This window comes from Mus caroli, unplaced genomic scaffold (assembly GCF_978045245.1).
Source record: "Mus caroli unplaced genomic scaffold, Mus_caroli_1 scaffold_8, whole genome shotgun sequence".
Taxonomy (NCBI): Eukaryota; Metazoa; Chordata; class Mammalia; order Rodentia; family Muridae; genus Mus; species Mus caroli.
In genome coordinates this window covers 10,692,738-10,715,447 of record NW_028227263.1, presented here as the reverse complement: position 1 = coordinate 10,715,447, position 22,710 = coordinate 10,692,738, and the positions used below count along the sequence as shown (strand labels likewise).

Below are 22,710 nucleotides of genomic sequence, written 5' to 3'. Positions count from 1 at the left end.
GAAAAAGGCAAAGGAAGACCCCTACTTCCTACATGAGAAGCAGAACACGGAGAGACGTCATTAATGCACATGAGAGTTGGGTTTCTGTCAAAAAGGTACTTGTAAAGTTTCAAAGAAATGAGTGGAAAAACGGGGTGGGGTGGGGTGGAGGTTCGTGTTGTCACGTGAAATCAAGAGAGAACTCTTGATTATACGGCAGATTTTAAAAATGCCTAAAACCATCTGATTCACAGCTTCTCCCTAAGTATACCATTTAATACAATTTTCTGATAGGCTAAATGGAGGCAATGGTAAGTTTGGCCATTGGTAGCAGCTAAGGGAAACAGGCAGTTTCTCTCTGCGATGGTCAGATCTCACACAGTAGTGACAAAGCATAAAGAACTGTATAAAACACCTGACTGCACTCGCTTGGGGATGACGAACATCCCTGGGGATTGAGCTACAAAAAAAAAAAAAATAAATAAAAAAAAAAAAGAACCAGCGCTTTCTGCCGCAGCCTAGGCACCCGTGATTTATAGGTAACTATATTACCCATTGTGCATCTCTGTCTGTTTCCCAATTCTTGCCAGATTCATCACTTGGCCTTTGGGTACCCAAAGAATAAAAACAAGTTCTAAGAAAGCTTAGTGTCCAGGGGCTCTGACCCTGTCAGCTTGCAATGATTGAAGGCATATCATGACTCGGGGTGGGGGTGGGAGTGGTTCCTGGCTGCTGGCCATTTGGGAAATGAACAGTAAACATGTCGTCCATCTGGAGATGAAGAGGGTTCTAAATCTGTGGTGTCAATTTGACACTGAGATGTGGTCACTTGGCTTAGCGCTACAGCACACAAAGGCAGATATACATAGAGTCACATTTTTCGAGATTATTCATGGTCTCCGACCACTTGAAAAAAAATTGTGCTTTCTCCGGAATTGAATGTGCTGAAAACTGCACTCGCCCCTGCTTATTTCATAATGAAAGGTAAAAATGAAGTCCTTTGCCAACACAAGGCTTGCTTTCTCTTCTCATTTAAAAAAAAATAATAAAGAGCCAAAAATAATGAGAAGTTCTACTGTCTACAAAGACAGCCTGCCGTATGGAACACTGGCATCTCCATACAGATTCTTAGGTAAGGGGGCGCTGTCGGGGGTTAGAGTTTTTCCTTATCTTTGACTATGTAAGTTTTATTTCAGACTTTATACCCCATACCAGTGAACTGCAAAGGACAGCTGGCAAGGGGTGACAGTCACTCCCTTGCTGCTGATTATCTGTTGGTGCGAAGGCCTTTTTGGTACGCAGGGCGAGAAGCAGGGAGCACGCGTTGGCACCGCAGTTCCCTTGATCCTATCCGATTCGGAAGAGGACTCACTTAAATCCCAGTGGGTTTAAAAAGACGGTCTGGGTCTTCCCGAGCCCACGAGTCTTAAAGAAACCAGAGTTTCCACCTGCCATGCTTTTTGGACTCCGTTTTGGATTTTTGCTTGGGCGTGGAGGAGTGAGTCTCCTGAGGGTAAGGCAACGGGATGACCTGAGTGTCCTCGACAGGGTGCAGTTTTCTCAGCACGGGCTGCAGTTTGTCTTCTTGTTGCTTAAAATCCAGCTCCACACTAGAAAGATAGAACACAGGGTTAAGGTGTGGCCCTAAGAGATCCTGGGACTGCCTATCTGGGCTATGCTCATTTAGAGTAGACTTATAGTATAACTGCACTGTTCAGTAGTGCACAGGTAACCATGATAGCTTTACTATCAAGCACTGTGATCTATTCCAGATTGACTCATTTTCTTTGGAAAAATAAGTTACTTTCTCAGGCAAGCCTCAGTGAAGAAGGGGCTTGCCAGGCAAGCATGAAGATGTGAGTTCCACCCTCAGCTCCCACTTAAGAGGCACGTGTGGTGGTGTATGTCTGTAATTCCAGGTCTGGGTACGGGGCAGAGTCTGGGCAGTTCCCTGGAGCTCATCAGCCAGCCAACCTGCCAATCAATGAGCTCTGCCTCAAAAAGTAAGATGCCGATTAAACAGGAGCCACTCTCACAGCTGATTCTCTCTCTCCTGGCAGCTGACATTTGCCAGTAGCTCATCAGTTAGGGGAAGGACTTTGTAGCCATGTCTCTTGTTCATGCTGGGATTTTGTGTGGCTTAAATTTACACAAAGACTGTACATGTTGTCTGAGTGGCTGTGAGTTCATATGTGCAGCTGCCCTGTTGAGCAAAGAGGATGTTTCTTTGTATTCTCTGCCTCTGGCTCTTAGACTCTTCATGATGCCTCAGTGACTCCTGAGCCTTGGGAGGTAGTCCACACATCCAAGAAGAAATGGGCAGCACCAACTGGTCTTCATGTGTTTTGGGGGAGGGGGGGAAGGTGAGCTTTGAAAGTAGATGTGAGAGGAGTTAGAGTAGGGGGTGATTATGATAAAATACATTATTCAGAGTTCTCATGTTATTAGTAAAAATGAAATTTAAAATAAAATTGAGAGCTATGGAGGCAGATGTGTGACTTCTGGCCTCCACATGCACACACGTGTGTACATGACCAGAAGACCATGTATATGCACCATACACAAAGAACTTAAAGCAAAGTCCATTATGTATCTGTTGCCTCAGAAAATGCGAAAGTCAGGTTGAACACACTATCTATCCTGAATTGTCCACATGGACATCATGCAAATTAGTTAGCCACACACACACGGGGAGAGGCAGAAGTCATCACATGTGCACACATGACATACACGAGTGCAGTGCATCAGGCTGTGTGTTCCCATGCAACCACCTCCAAGCAGAGAAACTTGCCGGCTGGCACCACCATGAATCCTTGACTTGGGCTTGCCTTCCTGCAAAGTTGTACTTGTCGGAAACATTCTTGTGGACCACAGCTAGGCGAGGACCCTGGGGAGGATTCCTGTGTGTATCGCTTCAGCTCTACTGAAAGGCTTCTGTTGTTATCAAACACAGCGTCCCAGGAAGCAGCATAGATAGTGTTTGGTCAAAACAATACAAGATTGTAATTACACCTTGGGAGTAAGAGTGTGCAAGGATGTTTGTGTTAGAAAGATAAGATTGGAGATGTGTTTCAAAATATACACTGCTACTTAGGAAGATGCTGGGAGGAATGCTGTCAGTGTGCTGCAGTTGTTATTCGTGTCTTTGGGAAGGAAGATGGTCTGCTAGAATCTGCTCCTCATGGATCCCCTGGCCCACTGTGTTTCTGTGATGGGGTAGCACTGGAGAGCCTCTCTTCCCATCACCTGCTTTTTAGATCATGTGGTTTGGACCAGGTCTCTGGAGTCTTCCACTCTGTCCTCTCATTTTATTCAGATGCCAGACTAAATGTCAGTAGACTTCAGTGACTGTTCATAACATTCTGTAGCCAGGGGGACCATCCGTGAACCATCATCTATAAGCACAAAATCCTATCCATTTAGAGAACCATTAATCCCAGCCAAATTCTGACATTTTCGAAACACAAAACAGCAAAGCCGTATTATCTGGAGTCTTAAAAATAAGTTCAAGCCTATTGAATGGGCCAGTTTACGATTTCTAAATTCCATACACCATTTTCCTTATTGTCAAAAGCTGTAATATCACTGAGGTTTTTTTTATTTTTAATTTCAAGAAAAGTTAATGGCTATTCTCCTTTTATTCATTCCCATAAGAAGCTTTCTATTCACTTACTTTTAAGAACAGTGAGCCTATCTGTGTCTGTGTGTACACGCATGCATACATGCACACATGCATGTGTATGGACGGCACAGCAGGCGTGGAAGCAGAAGACAACGTCCAGGAATCTGTTGAAATCCTCTCTGAGACAGATTCTAGTTCCAGGAAGGAGAGTTGACGCTCATGGGTCACCTATCTAGAGTGTGTGGCAGTAGAGGCAAGGCCCCTCCTATGGGCAGCTGTGCAAAGTGCAAACCTTAGGAGATTCTGAACCTGTGACATCCCAGCCTGTCTGGACTGTGGTACCTGAGAAAGCAGTAGATCCTATCTTGGTTCAGGAGTCTGGGGAGCTGGGCTGAGTTAATTCCCACATCATCAGTGAGCTTCCATTGACTCCAGTTCAAGGAATGATAATTGCTGTTTTACCAAAATCTAGAAAGAGCACATTCTCAGACCTACAAGTCTGTGGAAGACCATTTCACTATTAGTGAATAGTCTCCTTATTACTTTGTTCTTACTGTTGGGTGTTGACTGCACATTTTACCATCAAGTCTGGTACTGATTAGAAAAAAAAAAAAAAGCATTAGAGAATTCTCAGTCTGGATGCTTAGGCAAAAGAGCCTTTCAGGAGTGTGTGAGATGTGACAGTTAACTAAGCTAATACTGAAACATGCCTTCCATGTCAAGGCCATTTCGGCTGTCCCAGGTAGCTTTTCAGTTGTTACAACGGAGCATGTGGCTAGCACTTGCTAGACTACCATCTAATCCTGGGCACCTGCAATTATTGAATTCCCATTAAGCAACTACACTGGGAATCCTGTCATTAACCAATTTATCACACCGCGGAACCATGTAATCACAGAGTAATCTAATCTGAGTTCTTGTTAACGAAATGACTCGACTTTATCTGTTAAGCACGGTCCTGTTTGTGCTCATTCAGGATACTGCAGTCAGCAGCAGGCTTGGTAGAAGATGGCCACCAAGCCTGGGAGTTCCTGCTGGGACATGTCTGCAGTGGGGTTCAGGGACACAGTGACTGTGAGCCCTGCCTCTCCTCACTGCTGGCTCTGTGCCTTCCAGGTTGCAGTGTATCTGTCTTGGGATGGTATGCATGTATTACCCAGCCTCAATCTGGATAGGTGAACTCTGGCTGTTAAGTAGCAAAAATGTATATTCTTTTGCCCATAGCTGTCTGCTAGCAGTTTCTTCTTGTCCAAGTGCACTCTGGGTTATTTGGAGTCTGCAGTATATGGCTGAGTGCACAGTGCAGCATTACAAGGTTAAGAAGTATCTGGTTATCTCTGGCTGCCTTAGAGCAAAGGTTTCTTTGATCTTCATGGCCAAATGGCCCCTGCTAGGAACTGAGGTCCTGTATACTGCAGAGCTGTAGAGCTGTTCTGTCTCCAGTCCTCCATCTCCGAGGACAGCCACATAGAGTTTAGGGAGTCCTGCCTGGCAGAGGGCCGGTAGCCCAGGCTTTGGTCTTTCTCTTAATGAGATGATGAACCTTCATCTGCTTCTATGTGTAATGTGATGGCTGTCATCACCTCCTTTCCTTGCCCGCTCCCTGTGGCCATTTCTTTGCCCACCTGGGGTACTTTCTCTGGCTCATTACATGGGATGCCACATTCCAACCCCCTATCACTACCTGGGTTAAACACGGTCTCTGCAACTTGACTACAAATCCTCATCTTCTATCTTTGAGTTACTTCTTTGGTTTGCATTAAGTTTGGAGAATTTTGCATTTGTCTTTGGTACTGGGAACTGGCCAGTGTTTTCTGGATAAGTGGGCCCCGGCGGCATCAGATAATAGGATGTACCTTGTACTGAGTGGAAGAGAAAGATCCAGAGACTCTGTCAATAGCTATTGTGCAGGGTATATTATTGAACTCCTCTAAAGATTTCCTTTCCTTGCCTGCACCTCCAGTCTCTGTCCAGAAATCTAAAACAATACCTCCCATTAGGGATGCCTATTAGCAGAAGCCCTCTTCGCAAGTGTTGCAAAGCCTTGGCTACACTCTTCTGTAGCTCCTGGTGGTTCGGGACCAAAGGATGGGAAGTCGTTCCATTTCTTTAGTGAATCATTTTGTCTTAAAGATAAGTTTTAGTTATGAGAGTTTATAATAATCACTGTATATTTCTTGTATATGTGTGCATGCATTGATGCATACATACACATGTTCCTGTACATGTCTGCATGTATAGATAGAGGCCCGAGATTAACCCACCATTTCTCATGTGCCATATGCCTTTTGTTGTTGCTATTCGGTGAGCTTTTGTTTTGTTTTGTTTGTTAACCAATCTCTTGCTGGTCTGGGACTTGCCAAGTAAGGCTAGGCTGGCTGGCCTGCTAGCTCCAAAAATTCGCCTATCTCCTCAGCACTCGGATTTTAAGTTTTTGCAGGATGCCTGTGGGTTTTGTGTGTATGTGTGTGTGTGTGTGTTCGTTCTGAGGTTAGGCTCAGTTTTGTTCCCTTGCTTGCAAGGTAAACACTTCATCAACTGAGCTATCTCTTCAGCACAATCTGTATATTTCTAAAGAAGTGAAATTTGCCCTAGTCTACATCTCAGGCTGTTCTTCCAGCCCATATCCAAGTTTCTGTTTTCCTTCCTGGGAAAGATGCTAAGTTTCTTATTAACACTTCTCCTGGGCACTTCATGGGAGGCACCAGGACAGTATTCCAGTGCCTCCTTTCGCTCACGTGAACCTCCTGCAAAACTTAGGTTCTGCCAACTATTGTCCATACCTCAGCTTAAATGAATGCCTCAGGTGATGTCTTTCTCCGCTTCTCAGTCTAAAGCAGGAAAGAGCTAAAAGCAGGTGAGTGTGGTCCCCAACCTCTTGCTTGTTTTCTGAAGAGGAAGACCCCCAAATCTTTCATTTCTCCTGCCTGTCGGTGCCCCGTGGACCTGTGAGATTCAGATCCCAAGCCTCTGTTTTTAATTCTCTTTGAGCTAGATCACAGAGTCTCTGGTGCTAACTGTGACTCTGCACATCTTGCTCTGCCACTGTGGATAAATCATCTCACCTTGGGGACCCGAACTCCCTTGGCTGTGAAGTGGTGATTGAGAGTCTTTGCTCAGAGGACAATTCCCAAGAGCGGATGCACTGAGAGCCCGGGGAGCTCTCATCCCAGTTCCTTGGATATGATAAGTAATGTTTCTGAGGACAGCACCTAGTGGGGGTGTGGGCGACTACTGTCTGGACATGTCCTGTATCATTGTCCAGAGGAAGCTTGTGGTAGGGCCTGTCCCAGGCTATGCTCTCTTGTGTGCTTGAAGAATCTAGGCAACCACTTTTCTTTCTCTCTACTCTGTTCATCTACATCTTCAGCCACTGCTCCCGGCAGTAGAAGATACAAAATCCAAAGGAGCCATCCTTTTTCTCTGAACATTTTCCCATAGAGCATCTAAGGGGCAGTCTTGTCTATGTTCCTAGACACACATAGATTCTTCCTTTCTCTTCGCTAGCGAATCCAGTGGCTCTCACACTGCTCCCCTCCCCACTTTCCACACATTCTACCACCCCATTGCAGAACCGTGGCATTTCCCCTTTGCCCTTGAAATAGCTGGGTCTTGTTCTTGCCACCTCCAAAGCTTCCATGGCCAAAATGACAAACACCTTGTCTACATCCTGCTCCTGGGTCAAAATTGAGGTTGCTCGTTTCCCTTTCCTTCAATGGGTTTTCTAGAGGAGTTTAATCTGCCTACTCATAGGTCATACACAATACCCTGGTGTGCCATGATCTGGCCAAGTGTTCTCCATGTCTATCTGGGAATCCACTGAGGCACACACATGCCACATTGATTCTATCTTTCACTGTGGTTCAGCCAGTGCTGGCCTCTCAGAGCAGACCCTCTGGATTTACCGAGTCACAATAAACTGAACTGAACCGAATCTCCTCCCTTCCAAACTCACAGAGCTGCACTACCCAGCCTGGGTTGTTTTACATTTAATGTGTGTTCAATTTGTTGAATTCGGTTTATTGTGTATCATATAATATGTACATAGCATATGGCTGTATCTCTTATCTCTATATAATACATATTGACCTGTATGAAGATATGGATCTCACCCCCATCGAGTGTTGATGGTTTATAATTACTAGCAAATCTATATCTAAAATATAGATTTGCTATCCTTCCCCAGCACTGTTCCATGAATTCTATACCTATTTATAGCAGTCCTATAAGGCTTCAAAACACCAGACATAGTTTAGCTGCCTATCCGGTAATATTCAATTATTGAGACTATAAAGATATTTGCTATGACAAAGGCATTATGAGTATAGTTTTTAAATGCCCATAGGTTGTAGCTACAAATTAAAATACATCGTATCCAAAGCTGGTTAAAAAGAGTGATCTTCCAGAATGTATCCTCTCACTTTTCCCTGGCCTTTGGGATATGCTTGTCTGAGGCCCCAGCCTGTCCCGCTTACCTGCCACACCAGGTCTTATGCAAGTGCCCAAGTGAAAGGGAAGGTCAGGCCAGTCACAGCCCTCAGGGAGCCCTGCTCTGGCCACAGGGCCGCAGAAGTAAACCCAAGACATTTTGGTAAGCTCTGCCTGTTATCGCTTCCCCCAGGCAGGCAGGAATGTGGCCAGCTGACTATGAGATTGTCATATGAGTACTTAGCATGTCTCATGTCATCCTAGGAGAACTTGCCAAGATCATGCATTGTAATTAGAAGGGATCAATCATTTATTAAGTGTAGACAGTCACACATTGCCATTCTATCCTCAGTGACAAGTATGGCTTTTTCGCTCTTTGGGGTGTAATTGCAGTGAGTTCCAGAGAATGCCCGACTTTCATCCTATCTGAAATCTACTCTAGCATGCCCTATGGCCTAGGTCGCAGGACTTGGTTATAATCATAATCCTCCCCTCCCCTGTCCTTATCATTCTGGATGCTCCTCTGCTGCTCTGCTCAGACAGGGACACTGCTTCCTGGATACTTCTGGGAATGAGTTAAGCAGCCTGCTTCTGAATCCTCAGCAGGCTCTGTTTCTTTGGCCTTGGTCAAAGGGAGAGGCTGCTGAGAAGGCCTGGGGACCACTGGACTCAAAAATCACTGAAACCTTTCCTGAGAATGTTTTGTGACCCAACTCAGGAATTAGGGGCAAATCTGAATCCTGTATTTAAGCCCTAGGAAATCCCCATATTCATCTAAAACCACGGGGCATCCGTCTCCTTATGAAATTGACAGACTTCTTCTTTCCTTGGTGCTAATTTAGACTTCAGAAAAAGGATCTCTAACCTTCACCCCTTGATTTAACCAAAGGCCAGGGCTGTGGATGCTCTGGGGTCTTCTGCCCTGAATAAAATATAAGTCATTGCTTTGCCAACAAGATGTGGGGATGTGGGCAGCTTTTACTCTGTGCCATTGTTAGCTTCACAGTGTCTCCAGAAGGGAAGCAAGGTGTTTCTGAAGGTTTGAAAAATCCTTACATTCTGGGGGCGGGGGGCAAGAGATAGATAGTGTATTTTTAGATTCTAAAAGAATACTGAGAGTGATTGGATTATTAGCTTTGGGAATTTTCAAGAAGAATTTTGAGGCCTGTCAAAGCTATTCTTCTCCCCTGACTTAATTTATTTTATTAAAAAAATAGTTCCTTTATGCTGGAATAACATTGTGTGAGGTATTGTCTAAGGGTTCCTTTCCATCACCATCACCGTCCCTGTCCCCATTTAAACAGTGTGAATTAGAATACAGCTATGTACGTTAGTTAGATGGAAGGCACATTTCCCCCATCTCGGTTCAGACTGCTAAAGAACTCAATATGCACAAGAGGAGTAATTGAAGCGGCACTGGAAAGGGTATTTCCACTAAGAGATAATCGTCGGGTGACATGGGCTGCAGCGACACTGCTGCTCCAAGTGGCTATGGAGATAGCCTCAGACTGGCACTGGCTCCGCATACAAATGCAATTACCTCTCTCTACAACAAGACTTCATTAGCTATTCTGTGCTCTGCTCCCTCACCCCGACGAGCTCCTTTCTGCACAACACTGGGCACCAGGGAAGAATCCTTCTTCCTCGCGTATCTTCATGTCTTTCCAACCATATATTTTGTGTGCTCAGTGGTGTGTGGTAATTTAATCGGGAATGATATAAGAAAGGGCAATCATGGTCTTTTTGTATACCTTACTCTGTCTAATCATTTGAGTGTGTTTCCTTCATCTTTCCTAAAACCTGATCATCATTTTGGGTAAGAACATGTATCGTTAAGGTGTTTCCTTCTTGGAAGTCACATACTGGAAAGTCCTCAGTTGCATCCATGGAGCCATCTTTATTAGAGATACTCTGGTACCTGCCAGTTCCTAACTCTCCAGCAGAGGGAGCTCTAGAAAACATAGCTAAGCCACCTCCACACACCTACCCCCTCATTGTCTGGCATCCCTCCATGGTGTCCTCCCTTATCTCTCTGTGTCACATGATGAGATTATGACACCTTATAGGACAATTTACAAGTTCTCCCCAACCCATGGAGTTACAATAAGGCTGGGTAGGCTGGGCTTCCTCCTGCTACCCTGTCCACTGACTGCGAGAGTGAGTGATTACTGGGGTCACCTGAGGCCACTTTTATGGTGGCCTTGATACTATAAAAATGAAGCAGGAGTAGGCAGTTCTTCCTGAAGTCTTCCTAACCCTGCTCAAGAAGAACTTCCTGTCTGGAAACAATACTCCTTAATTCATCAGTGTCAACATTATTACTATCTCTTACATCTCGGTGGTATCCCCCAAAGCCTTTGAATCAAGCCTGGCTCACTGTTGTTTTCATTAAAAGACACACATTAGAATTCACCCCCTTTCCTTTTTCTGCTATTGCACCATTACTTTATGAATTAACCAGTTCAGTAAAAGAGGGAAGGGGCGGATCTGCTAATGGTCTCTTTCATTGTTCCCTTTGAAACCAAATCTGAGCACAAGGTGAATCACTGGAGGTGACATCAGATGAGTCTGACAGCAGCACTGCTGGGATAGGCTGCAGACAAAGACTTTGCCATTTATCCTTAAAACATTTCTAAACTAATTAAAGCATATTTTGACAGGAAGTAGGGATGATACGGCAGAAAAGTTTTACTTAAAGGACAGTCCAACTCGAATCTCTTTTAATCTTTCTTCGTGCAGAACCTCCCCTTCATTTGAATATCTTAGTTGGTCCAGATCACAATCAAAGGGGTGTCATTTTAGGGGAAAATGTGATCGTGTCAACATTTTCCGTTGTGAAGAGCTAGAACTGTCTGGTGCTTGGCATTGCAGTGAGCTAGTGAGCAGTGGGGGGCAGCGGTCAGTTGTGGGCGGCATTGCATATGCATTTGCAGATGTGGAGACAGGATTTTTGATGGAGAGGTGTGCTTTAAATGGCCACATATTCCCTACCATGCACAGGCCCTGTCTGAGTCCCCAGGCCCTTTCTTGTTTTGTATTTGTAAATAATCGGCTTCTTGGATTTCAGAGTTGGAAAGGATTTCTTTGTAATTCTGTAGGACTTAAAAGGGGAATGAATACCAGTCCACAAGAAAAGGGAACACAAGCCCTGAACCCCAGGCACCCAGATCTTAGAGCCTGGCTTTGACATAGCAGTGCTTCCAATCTTTGCCTGGTGCCACTTCCCCCGGAAGCCTTTATTTCCTGAAAGCGCTTCATGACCTTTTGTCCTTTGGGTATTTTTCTCAAGCCCTGTATATTTCCATGGCAAAATCCTATTTCATAGTGAAGTATGTATTTTCTACCCATGACAAAGGCACACATGTATTACAAGACCAGATCCATCCACAAGTAGGTAGCTTGGTCTTGAACACAATGCCCTTCCTGCCTCCCTAAGCCAACTGCTCCTAGAAGCACAGGGATTTTTCTGCTTTGTGGAGAAGACAGCTGGGTTTCCAGTGTTTAAATGTGAGACAGATGGGGTCAAGTTCATTGTCCTACAGGGCTCTCTGTCTGCCAACAAGCAGGTATGACAAATTGCAATTTGGGGACATTGGCAGCTTTCATGGACCCCTGTGTCCTTCAGCTTCTAAGATAACCACAGACATGTGGCATTTTAAAAATCTCCCAATTTGGAACCTGCTTCAATCTTTCCCAATCCCACACATGCTTCTAGCAGAGGAGAGGCTCAAATTATGATACAGGGATATAGGTCCTCAACTTAAGACTACGGTCCTTTCTCCTTAGTAAATAATCAGAGGTTGCAAAGACTCTGACCTTGAGTTAAGCTTTTACCCTTTGCTCAGATTGTTGTCATAGAGACCATCATTTCTATCTCCCATGTGCATCGGGTTTTGGTACTCAGATGGGACCCTGAGCTGCTGCATCGCATTAGCCATCATTGTCCTTCCTTGGGTGATGCTGCCAGTACCTACCCAAGGCCTCCGCTATTGAGTGGACCAACAGCCTTCCCTCTCTTCCTTTTTGACTCAGACCTTTAGTTGTTCTGCAACAAAATGCTTGCCAAAAAATATGTTTTTATTTACTTGTTCCTTGACTTGTTTATGCTCTTTATGTCCATCGTCGATATGATGTGATTTGAATATTTTAACATCCAGTAAGTTATTCTTGTGTTTGGAAAGAGGGGCACCGTCACATTAAATGCCCAAAAAGAATAGGGGCAGCTCCAGGATACAGCCAGGCTGCTCTGTAGTCTGGTTCAGTTGCATGGCATGGCTCCATTTTCAATACAGAAAAGCAGCCATGACTCCTGGAAGGTAACTTGAAACTCTTTTTGGAGATATCTACGTTTAGAGAAAATGCTCAGGTCTTACTGCAAAAGACTGACCACACCTTAAATCATACAGGTGTGAGCTTTCAATGCTTATAATTTAAATTGAGATGACATACTTATACCAGGTATATAAGAGTTGCCAAGGTTTCTCCCAAGGCAGAGGGTTTTCAGTTAACAAAAATGTTTACATTTTCCTTGGCTTTAAGGTCTATTCCTGTGAACCTCAAGAAACTCTTGTGGCATTTCAGACATTGTGAGAGTCACTTTTGCGTTTTATCTCTAGTAAAGGTCCACAGGCGCTGGGTGTAGCGGCACACACCCTTAATCTCAGCATTTAGGAAGCAGAAGCACCTGGATACCGGTTAGTTCAAGGTCAGCCTAGTCCATCATGAGTTCCAGGACAGCCAGGGCTAGAGAGTGAGACCCTGTCTCAAAAGCCAAACCGAACAAAGGACGACAGCAACATCAAGGTGCGAGTTGGCTGAGCGTTGTCTGTTCTACCTGATAGGACCTTCCATGCCTTACTGAGCATGCGATGAAGACTTGCGAGACTCAGACTTACGGGACGGTGGAAGCGTGAGCTGGCCTGGAGTTAACATGCAGGATGTTCTACAACTTGCTCCCTAAGCCAGAGTAGCTTCAGTGTGCAACACAGAGTCTGTGGAGTTGAAATGTGTCTTTGTTTCATATTACTCTGAACGGTATAATTTTCCACTATTTTTCTGGAAGAAAGGAAAAACTCCACTCTTCCTCCCACCCCATCCTCTGCTAATGCTTTGGCATTGGTTCAGGGTCTGATGGAGTCTGTGAGGCTAAAAAGCCTCTTCTCTATCCTGTTTGTGAAAATGCATCCTGCCAAATCCTGTGGTTAATGCAAAGGTCTCCAGGAGTTGAGGGGGATCATCAGGACTCGGACTTTCTTCTTCACAAGTCTTCCTCAGAAGATGAGGAGGACTCTCATCTTCTAATGTCTGGACACTTACTGGTGTTTTCCATGAGAAACCTTTGGTTAATGTCGAATACTGGTTGAGCCAATTCAATACTCTAGGCTAATTTCCCCCAAAGACAAATTCTTATCCTTCTCCGACTCATTAAAATCACCTTTAATATCACTTTTTATACAAGTTACCCCTGGATTTAGAGCTAAATTTATTTAAATTATTTTCAGTTACCTTGGACCGTGTGCTAATAAATTCTTTTTCCAGTCACCCACAAAATGTTAAATAGTTTTAGCCTGAACATGCTCACCCCATGAACTTTCTCCAGAAATCTTTTCCATTTCAGACTTCTCACATTAGATGACTGGATGAACTCTGGCCCTAGAAGTGTGTTACTCCCCGGGGAGGAATTGCCTAATATACTTGCAGGCTCTAACTGTATTCATGTCATTCGTTAAAACTGGAATGTCCCGACTAAAGCCCCCTCACTGTTGATTTAAAGCTCTTATCCACAGTGTTCATGTTGTGCCAACGTCCTACCTACTCGGTGTGCTCCTCCGGGAGCTGCTCCCTCTGAGTTGGAACAAGGAGTTCTAGACCGAGAAGCCTTTGTGTGGTGCTTGATGTTTTACCTTCACATGGACAGCAACCAAGAACAATCAAGAGCTTTGTGCCCTGGCTGTGGTTGCCTGGGGCGTCCTGGCTCCTTCCCTATTGCCCATGCCTTAGGCTTTAACTTATGCCTCCTATAGAACCATGGCATAGGATGTTTGCAACATGTTGGCCTTCTTCACCCCACCTCTACTGATGCTATGGACCCAGTGACTTTATTCTCATGGGCTTTTCTATGCATTACAGGACATCAGTGGCATCCCTGGTGTCTGTCTGCCTCCTCATCAGATGCCCATTATGCACACCTAGCTGTGACCAGTGGATCCCTTCAGACTGTACTCACCATCCTGTGGGAGTCAGTATCACTGGGGTCATTCAGAGTCTATGTCTAGCTGTGGTTTCTTCTGCTAGCTCCCTCACAAAATTTCCACAGGACCCAGCTCCACTTTTAGAGAACCGGGGCCCTATCTGGGATGCTCAGCTTGGGTTACAGCCATATCTATGTTGCTTGTCAGCACGGACTTGATGGGTATGAGCCCAAGTGGCCTGAAGCCTTTCCACACTGTCCAGGTTTGACCTTTTTATACAGTGCTAGTGATGTTTGGTTCACTTTTTTTTTTTTTAAACAGGGGAGCAAGGAGGACCCTCTCTAGATTTTTAGGCATATTTAGCTACTAAGTTACTACTAACTTTTTTGATAATTTTATTTCTTACTGAAATTTTTTTTCTAAAAGAAGATACACAGATAACCATTAGTGTAAGATAAAATGATAACCATCAGTAGATACAAATCAAAACCCCAATGAGACATTGCCTCAATTCATAAAGACAATACTATTGTTAAATGTTGACCAGGATATAGGAAAAGGCTGTGTGCAACCATGATCACTGGGGTGGTGCTTTTGGTGGGAATGTGCATGGTCGGTCACACCTCTGTGGAGATGCTGTTGGTGGGAATATGCATGCTCACACCTCTGTGGAGATGCTGTTGGTGGGAATATGCATGCTCACACCTCTGTGGAGATGCTGTTGGTAGGCATGTGCATAACCACAACCACTATGGAGAACCCTACTATGCACTCAGGAAGCCAGAATTGCCACCATAAGGGCTACACCATTAGAACTGACATCAGTGTATCCCAGAGATATCTACGCTTGCCACTGCCGCACAGTTCACACCAGCCAAGGCATGAGAACCCTCTTGGCTCTTGACTTAAATCATATTTAAAATGAACTAAACCATAACACCTGTCACTGTGGCCACAATTTGTAAAACTTTCATGAACCCCCCCCCCCCCAATTAGTTTTGACCATGCCTTAAAATCTTAAAATTACTGTCAAGGACCTAAATATAACTTTTACCTATTGAAGATTTCTGATCTATTCTAGTGGGTGTCAATTATTACAATGTTTAAATCATAACCAAAACCACATGGCAAACAGTTGTAGTTTCCTGAGAGAGGATCATGTCATAAGACCATGGACCTTGTAAGTTCCCTGAAAAATACCTGTACATGCTGTGTCCAGAGCTGGACCTATCCCATACAGTGTGGACTCAGGCCTTTGATCTATACCATCCAAAGGACTTATGTTTTACTGTTTTGCCCGACCGCAGTTCTGTAGTCAAGACTATAGATTCCAAGGGAGCAAGCCATCAAAATGATACTTGTTTCTGAGACCACAAAGGTGCATTTACAAGATAAACGTGTGTATGCTCTCCTTCATCCTGGATTTGTATACCTGGGGTTGAGGGTTGGGAGTTGGATGGAAGGATGGCTGTTTAGACAGAACCTAGAATTATGGTCAAAGAAGGAATTTTTTTTTTTTTTGGTCTGATGGACTCTTCCCAGCATGGCCCCCAATGATTCTTGCAATTGCAATTGTGGGTAAACAGCATTTGTCACTCAGAATAACAAAGTGGGAAGAGAATGTTAACATACCTATAGATAATACATGCACTGTTCCTGCACGTGTCACAATTAGCTGTGTCTTGCCCCGTCCGATATGAAAGCCTACAAGATAAGAACAGGAGAGTGTTACAATCGGTGGCTGAGGGTGGGGGGTCAGTCGCTGGCCTCACAGAGCAGAAGTCTCAATTCAGACGCCTTCCCGATATGAGATGCTTGTGATCAGAGGAAATGACGCCTGTGTGTTTACCACTCTGCTTCTGTCTCTGCCTTTATGGTACCAGCCAGTACACGTCTACAGCCAAGATGTCACTGAAATTAAATTTAGAATGTGAACATACGCTCCTGGATGAAGTGTGTAATCTGATTGCGTTATAAGCACGGGGAGTGGAATGTTTCAAAGTAACTTTATGTTTATTGTATTTAAAAAAAAATCTTCCAGGAGAAAACCATGGGTTTAGAGGCTGACAATTGCCTGGTTTTATGACCTTCTTCCTGTTCTGCTCGAGCAGGGGTTGACATGCATGGACTCTGGGTCAAATCCTAACCCCATCCTACATTTGTCTAGCATGTCCAGGATGGATTTTACATTGTTAATGCTTGAAGAAGTATCCAAAGAGTGCAGTCTATAACATGATTAAACAATGAATGTCTCCAAAGGTTTCATTCTGACCATAAATATTGTGATCTTATACATAAATTAATATGCATATAATTTCCTTGGGTTTGTTTTTGGTCTATAAATCCTAGACTATTTCCTCCGAGGATCTGTAGAGAAAACAGCTGCTGTTGTCTGTGAATGTATCTTTCCCATTGTCAAGATGTCTGATGCGTTCTCTGGCTGTGTTGCCTGAAAGTAATGACCTAGTAAGGACAGAACATGGCAGACCTCAGCTCACTCTATAGAGACCAAGCATCATGTTTTTTAGGGGTAGGGGTGTGTGTGTGGTGTGTGTGTGTGTGTGTGTGTGTGTGTGAGAGAGAGAGAGAGAGAGAGAGAGAGAGAGAGAGAGAGAGATATTTTCTGACTCTCATAATAAAGTAACTAAACTGTATTTTTCTGTAGTATTATATTGAAACATGCTTTGCTTTGATGGGGAGGCTCTTCATTTTCTTAACCAGGTCAGGGTAGCCTAGAATACATAGCTCCAACCATTCAACCTCCCAAATTGTTTTATGTGGTGCTTTATGCTCCTTCCCAACTACCTTAGTTGGACTTTCTGGTCATTCTAAGACACATGCATACTTTATTCTAAATATCATTTGCACCAGGGGTCAAACATGAACAACTGAATCTGTCCGGTTGATGGTGAGAGAAGCTTCACCATCTGGACTGATTTCTGACCACCTCAGGGACAGATTTGCATGGATAGCATCTCCCAGCAAGGCAACCATGTGTACACTGGCTGTGTCAACACCAGCCTCTGTTTGTGTCACCTTTTTCTGCTGTGTACACTGTGTGTGTATGCATTGTGAGTTTCAAATTGAAAATAACATTTGTTTCCTCATTTATATTTTGTGTTCTGTAAACATCTGACAGAAGCATTGGCCGCTCAGTGCTGACGTTGTCTCTGTGGACTCGGTAAATACAGGCATGACTTTGAGATCAGTTCAGTTTATTTGAGTTTGGTGGAGTTTATTTGTTAATCAAGTGACCATATTCTGCTCCCAAGTGTTGCCAAACATTTCCTGTGACGAGTTGCATTGAAAGAGAGTTAGAATCACAATATCACTGTGTTCAGATTGTCTCTCTGCTATACTAGGTACCTTTGGATACCCATATCCAGCCTTCCCACCTGGGCCTCATATGCTGCCTTGGCTCTTCCTCATGTATGACTATTTCCTGGTTTTAGCTCTTTTTCCTGAGTGGTAAACCCCAAGGATATACCTGTCTCCTTGTTCCATCTTAGCCAGAGCCCCTCCATCCTCCTGGGTATGTACAGTGCCCTTCTCCATCCTCCTGAGTATACACAGAACCACTCTGTTTTCAGTATCCTCATTTGAGCTTGGCCCCCAGCTTGTCCTTGACCATAGCCCCCATACAGCGAGAAGCTGTACTTGAGCCCACATCTGTGCTTTGACATCCTAACAATGTCTGTCCATTCTGATGTCCTCTCAATCTGCTAGGCTGGGTTTCCCAGAAGTGCTGCTATCCTAATGGGTATGAGCAATAGACAGGTAGTACACCAACCAGTGAGCCTTTTGTGTTAGTCACATCCAAACTCCAGGTTCTTAGAGAAGGCTTCTGTGGTCCCAAAACCATTGTTTGAGACCATCATTGGTACACTTCAAGCTTCTAGAATCTTCCTGCCATAGATCACTACAACCTCTACCACACCTGATGAGCATCACTTCTCATCTCTGCTCAGTCACCTCCAAGCCTCAAGAGTCTCACTCGTACTAGTGCCAGGAGTCTTCCAATTAATTATTCTCCTCTCATTTTATGGACAGGATCTAGCCACACTCCAGGACCAGGATCTCATTATTCTTAGACCCCAGGCTTCTGATGCTCTGTGCTGCCTTGCCTCTACTCAGGGACCTGTGTTTTTCACTACATGTAATTGGCAGCTTGGGATATAGTCGGTGAATCAAAAGATGACAGGACAAAGGCTTTAGGCACCAGAGAGTCACAAGAGGACCCTCTGTCAGGATGGTGGGAGGCTTTAGCAAGACACTGTCCTTTCCTAAGCTCTCCTGAGCTGACTATGCTAATCACTTGTAAAAAGCACACACCTTCATCCCCACCAGTTAGCAGGTACCTACTGAGTCAGGCATGGCTGTGGCTATCCAGATGATGGTAAGTGCTTGTGAAATGCTTACAAGAGGTAGAGTTCACCAGGGAGGGTTGGATGGTCTCCCAATGGTGGCCAGTTACATTTCTGTTTTTCTCAGTGGTATTTTCCATCAGCTTTCCCTATCGGAGACTTACATTGTGGGCTTCATTACCTATCAGGACCTCTCTCAGAGAGACCCTTCTCAATGCTTCCAACAGTTTCTTTCATATCCTTTCTGTGGTTGTCATTTAAAAGAATCAAACAAGTCAGAGAGGGATTAGCTTGTGGTAAACTGTAAAATGCTGACCTTTGCTGTGTGGCTAAGTCACCCCAGGGTTCCTGCCAGCAGCTCTTGTCAATCATTGTCCCTACTGAAATTTTATCCATCAAAGGAGTGTTCTCCAGGAGGCTTCTCAGTACAGTACTCTTGACTAAAGACTCTGTTGTGCTCAGTGCTAATTCATCTTGGACCTCTCAAGCTCTAGGATTTGGTTTCCCTGATCATATTAAGGCCACATTAATAACTGGGAATATGTGAATTGGGTCTGTGCTGCACATACAGAAATAGCAGACTCACTCACTTGAGGGCAGCGAACACTAAGTGCCAATCAGAAATGTCCTTGCTTTTCCCTCTCTCCTTTCCATAAAATCAGGAGGTGAAAGGACTGTCACTCGGTGTCACTATTGTAACTGAGAAGAGCAATGCCAAGCCTCAGACTACTACAGCAAGAGTGTCCTCGGGGCAATAAGTCCCTGATCTCTGATGATTCAGAAGTTCACAGCTGTAAGTGCTTAAGGTACTGGCCTACAAACAAACCAGGGAGGCTGAGAAGGTGCTGACCTTGTAAAGTTTTCTTCCTGACTGCATTCAGGAATCCACACTTTATACTGGGTTGTAAGTTCATTCTTGATTCAAAACCTGGTCCCATTGGATTGTTTGGATAATATGACTCTGGCTCATACAGTCAGAAGTGAGTGCCACAAGGAAGTGGAAGGATAAATTCTGAATAGTTCTAGTCACACAGGTTGAACCCTCTGGACTCCAGTGGCAAACATATTTGTCCTATGTAAAGATAGGGTAACTGTCCCACTGTAGTGACCTGTAAGTTTATAACCTTAACAATAACACATTATTAGACTTGAGAAAATAGGCTCTAGCACCAAGGACAGCACCCAGGCGGGAGGGGAGTCCTTTAGAGAACAGCCTAAAGTCCATCTCTCTACCTACTTGCCCATCCTCACTCATGAGAGAGCGCATACTATCTGGGCATAAGTAAGCATGCCTGTGCAGAGTGCATGCATCTGGAATAGCTCTGAGTTTCAAGCCTCAGGCACCTTTCTCTGTCTGTTTAGAACAGGACCTCTTGTTTGCCTGGAACAAGTAGACTGGGCCATTTGTGAGCACCCAGAGATTTGTCTGTCTTAACTTGCCATCTCATGATCACTGGGATTATAAGAGCATGCAGATAAACTCTGCCTTTCACGCGGCTTTTGGTGACTGACCTCTCATGCTTGCAAGGCAAGTGCTTGGATGACTGACTGATCTCCATCCTCAGCCCTGTGTACCCTTTCATCTTGGCTCTAGCATAGCAGTCTCACTCAGATCAGTCCAAATCAGCCACCCAGAACTTGTTTATCTTTGATGATGCTCTTTAGCTACATCTTTGTGTTAGAATGGGCTTTATGGAAAGGTCCAGGTAACTAGACATAATTGAGTACAGTAGAATCTGGATAAGAACTTGGTGTTCTAGGTAAACAGAATTTAGACAAGTTCAGGCCATAGGGGACCAGTTAGGCGGTCATTTCTGCTCTGATATGAAACCTTATTTCTCATCAAGGGTTTACATCATTTATAAAAGCATAGTAAGTGCAGTCTGCAGAGTACAGCCTGCATCTCAGGGTGTCCCTGTTCAGAGAATCAGCTGGACACCTCACTGTAGTGGCCAGCCAGCACTCACTGAGTTCAGTTCAGTTCTCTAGTCTAGCTACTGAATGCTTTGATAGTAATTTGCTCCAGTTCTTCAGTTGTTGTTAGTAAAAGTCCCTGAATATATAAATATAAATGTGTGTTTTTCTACAAGTGTATCCCCTTTCATATGTACAAGTGTATATTTGTGGTAAAGCATTGGTAATAGTTCCTGTGCTGGATTCTCCAATGTTTCCTTTTACCGGAGCTACATTGTGAAAGAAACAAAAGAAGGGAGACACAGAGCTGAGTTGCTGCAGTGGTTTTTATAGCATCCCATAGTGATACTGAAGGAAGAAGGCTGGCTGCCAACCTCAGCTGAGATATACCAAGGTGCTGTCCTGGCTCCAGAGATGCCATAGGCCAGGAAATGGGAGAGAGAGAGAGACTACCTGCATCTCCCAAAGCTACCAGGGAAAGCTAGGTGGTATGAAGGGTAAAGGGGTGTCAGGGAAGGGTGGCTGGGAGCTCCCTTTTAATCCCCATCCAAGCTGCTTGCTCTCTTTGACAGCCTGAAGGATCCAAAAGAGACAGGACGCACAGTTCTTGAGTAAAAACAAGATAAAGCAAAAGCCAAGCACTATTTGTTTGGGTAGAAGATCAGAAGGAATAAAGACTGAGGAGGAAGAAGAAGAAGAAGAAGAGGAGGAGGAGGAGAGTCTGGATAAACTGTGGAGGAAGAGAGGCAGGGAAGAAGGAGAAGGAGAGGTATGAAGAAGGGCAAGGGGTGGAGAGGAGGAGGAGGAGGAAAAGGGAGGAAGAGGAAGAGGGAAGAAAGGAGGGGCAGAGAGGAGTAGGAGAGGACAGGAAAGAGAAGGAGGAGTACATAAAAGAGGAGCAGGAAGGAGGCGGCAGGGAGGGGGACGTCCATCATGAGGTCACCCTCTCCCCATGCTTTTATGAGGAGCAGTGTCGGACAAAGTTCTAAGATCTTATAGAAAACCATGTCTGGGAAGGGGAAGTTGGCTTTCTAGTGTCCACAGTAATGTTGACTTCGTCTTTTGACCGAGTTCTGTTGTTCCTGTAGTCACAGTGATGCCTACATACTTTGCTCCATAACACCTTTTTGCTTTCATGGTACTGAGAATCAAACTCATGGCCTTGCACATGTGACAACAACCTTGGCTGCACTGTGAGGGATTACTGCAGTCAAACATGGTAGAATGATTAGAACTCCTGGTACCAGGGCAGCAGAGATTGATGGGGCAGGAGGAAGGGGGACATTCCACCAAAGTCTAGGAGTTCAAAAGGAATGGGAGATGCAGTTTGACTGTTCAAAGAAATAGCAGTGGGGGTTTGGGCAGTGAGAATAGGAAAAAGGTAGAGACAAGAAAGGAAAATGGGAGGAAGAGAAGAGGAGGGCTGGAGAAATGGCTCAGAGATTATGAACACTTGATGTTCTTGGAGAGGACCCAGGTTAGGTTTCTAACTCCCATACTGCAGCTTACAAACCATTCAACTCTAGTTCCAGAGGGAGGATCCAGCACCCTCTTCTGATGTCCACAGGCACCAGTCACTGTACACAGTGCACGTACATACATGCAGGCAAAACACCCATCCATGTACAATAAAACCAAACAGATCAGAATAAAAGAGAGAGAGGAAATGTAGAGAAAGCAAAGAGATCTTTAGCTCTCAACCTAACCCTCCCTGGCTCACCTGCCTTGGTGGCTCCATCGGTCTCTGTATTAAGTCTGTTTTGCCTGCAGCACTTGGGGAAAGGTTTCTCTCGGCATTGCCTGTAATGCTGTGTGTTGTGGATCCTTCCCCCCAAATTCTACACAGCCCAAGAGACAGCAGTGACCTTGTAGCTTATTCACCGTCTTCTAAATGGTGTATTAATTTTCAACAAGGTCACATTTCTAGTACCGAACAAAAGCATTTGGCATGATGCTAACTTTGGGGGTGACCCTCCAAGTGTGGTTTTTCAAAACACTAGTTACACAGAGTGTTGGAACTGTCATACTGAATCAACACAAAAGCTGTGTCCGAATCCTGTGGGTATGGCCCTCAGCAAGAGATGGCATTTCTTGCAAATATGCAAAGACTGTCTCTGTTCTCTGTGATAATTTATGTTCTTATCTAATTTATCCTCTTAATTTTGATCTCTCTTTTTTCTTTTCACCTGGTGCCAATTTTTTTTTTCTTTTT

The 22,710-nt window shown here is 44.5% G+C and overlaps 2 protein-coding genes across 3 annotated transcripts in view; one reads left to right on the top strand and one right to left on the bottom strand.

Moving 5' to 3' along the window:
- Dock1 (dedicator of cytokinesis 1) overlaps window positions 1-22,710 on the top strand; it is a 502,179-nt gene that overhangs the window by 213,841 nt on the left and 265,628 nt on the right. The gene's annotated exons all lie outside the window — the stretch shown is intronic.
- The window catches only part of Insyn2a (inhibitory synaptic factor 2A), a 53,255-nt gene continuing 31,950 nt past the window's right edge, over window positions 1,406-22,710 (bottom strand). Inside the window, exons 3-4 of the mRNA XM_021168434.3 lie at window positions 15,853-15,924; window positions 1,406-1,589 (exon numbers count right to left, since the gene is read on the bottom strand). Of these exons, the coding sequence (XP_021024093.1) occupies window positions 1,406-1,589; window positions 15,853-15,924 (256 nt within the window). The remainder of the gene's footprint in view (window positions 1,590-15,852; window positions 15,925-22,710) is intronic.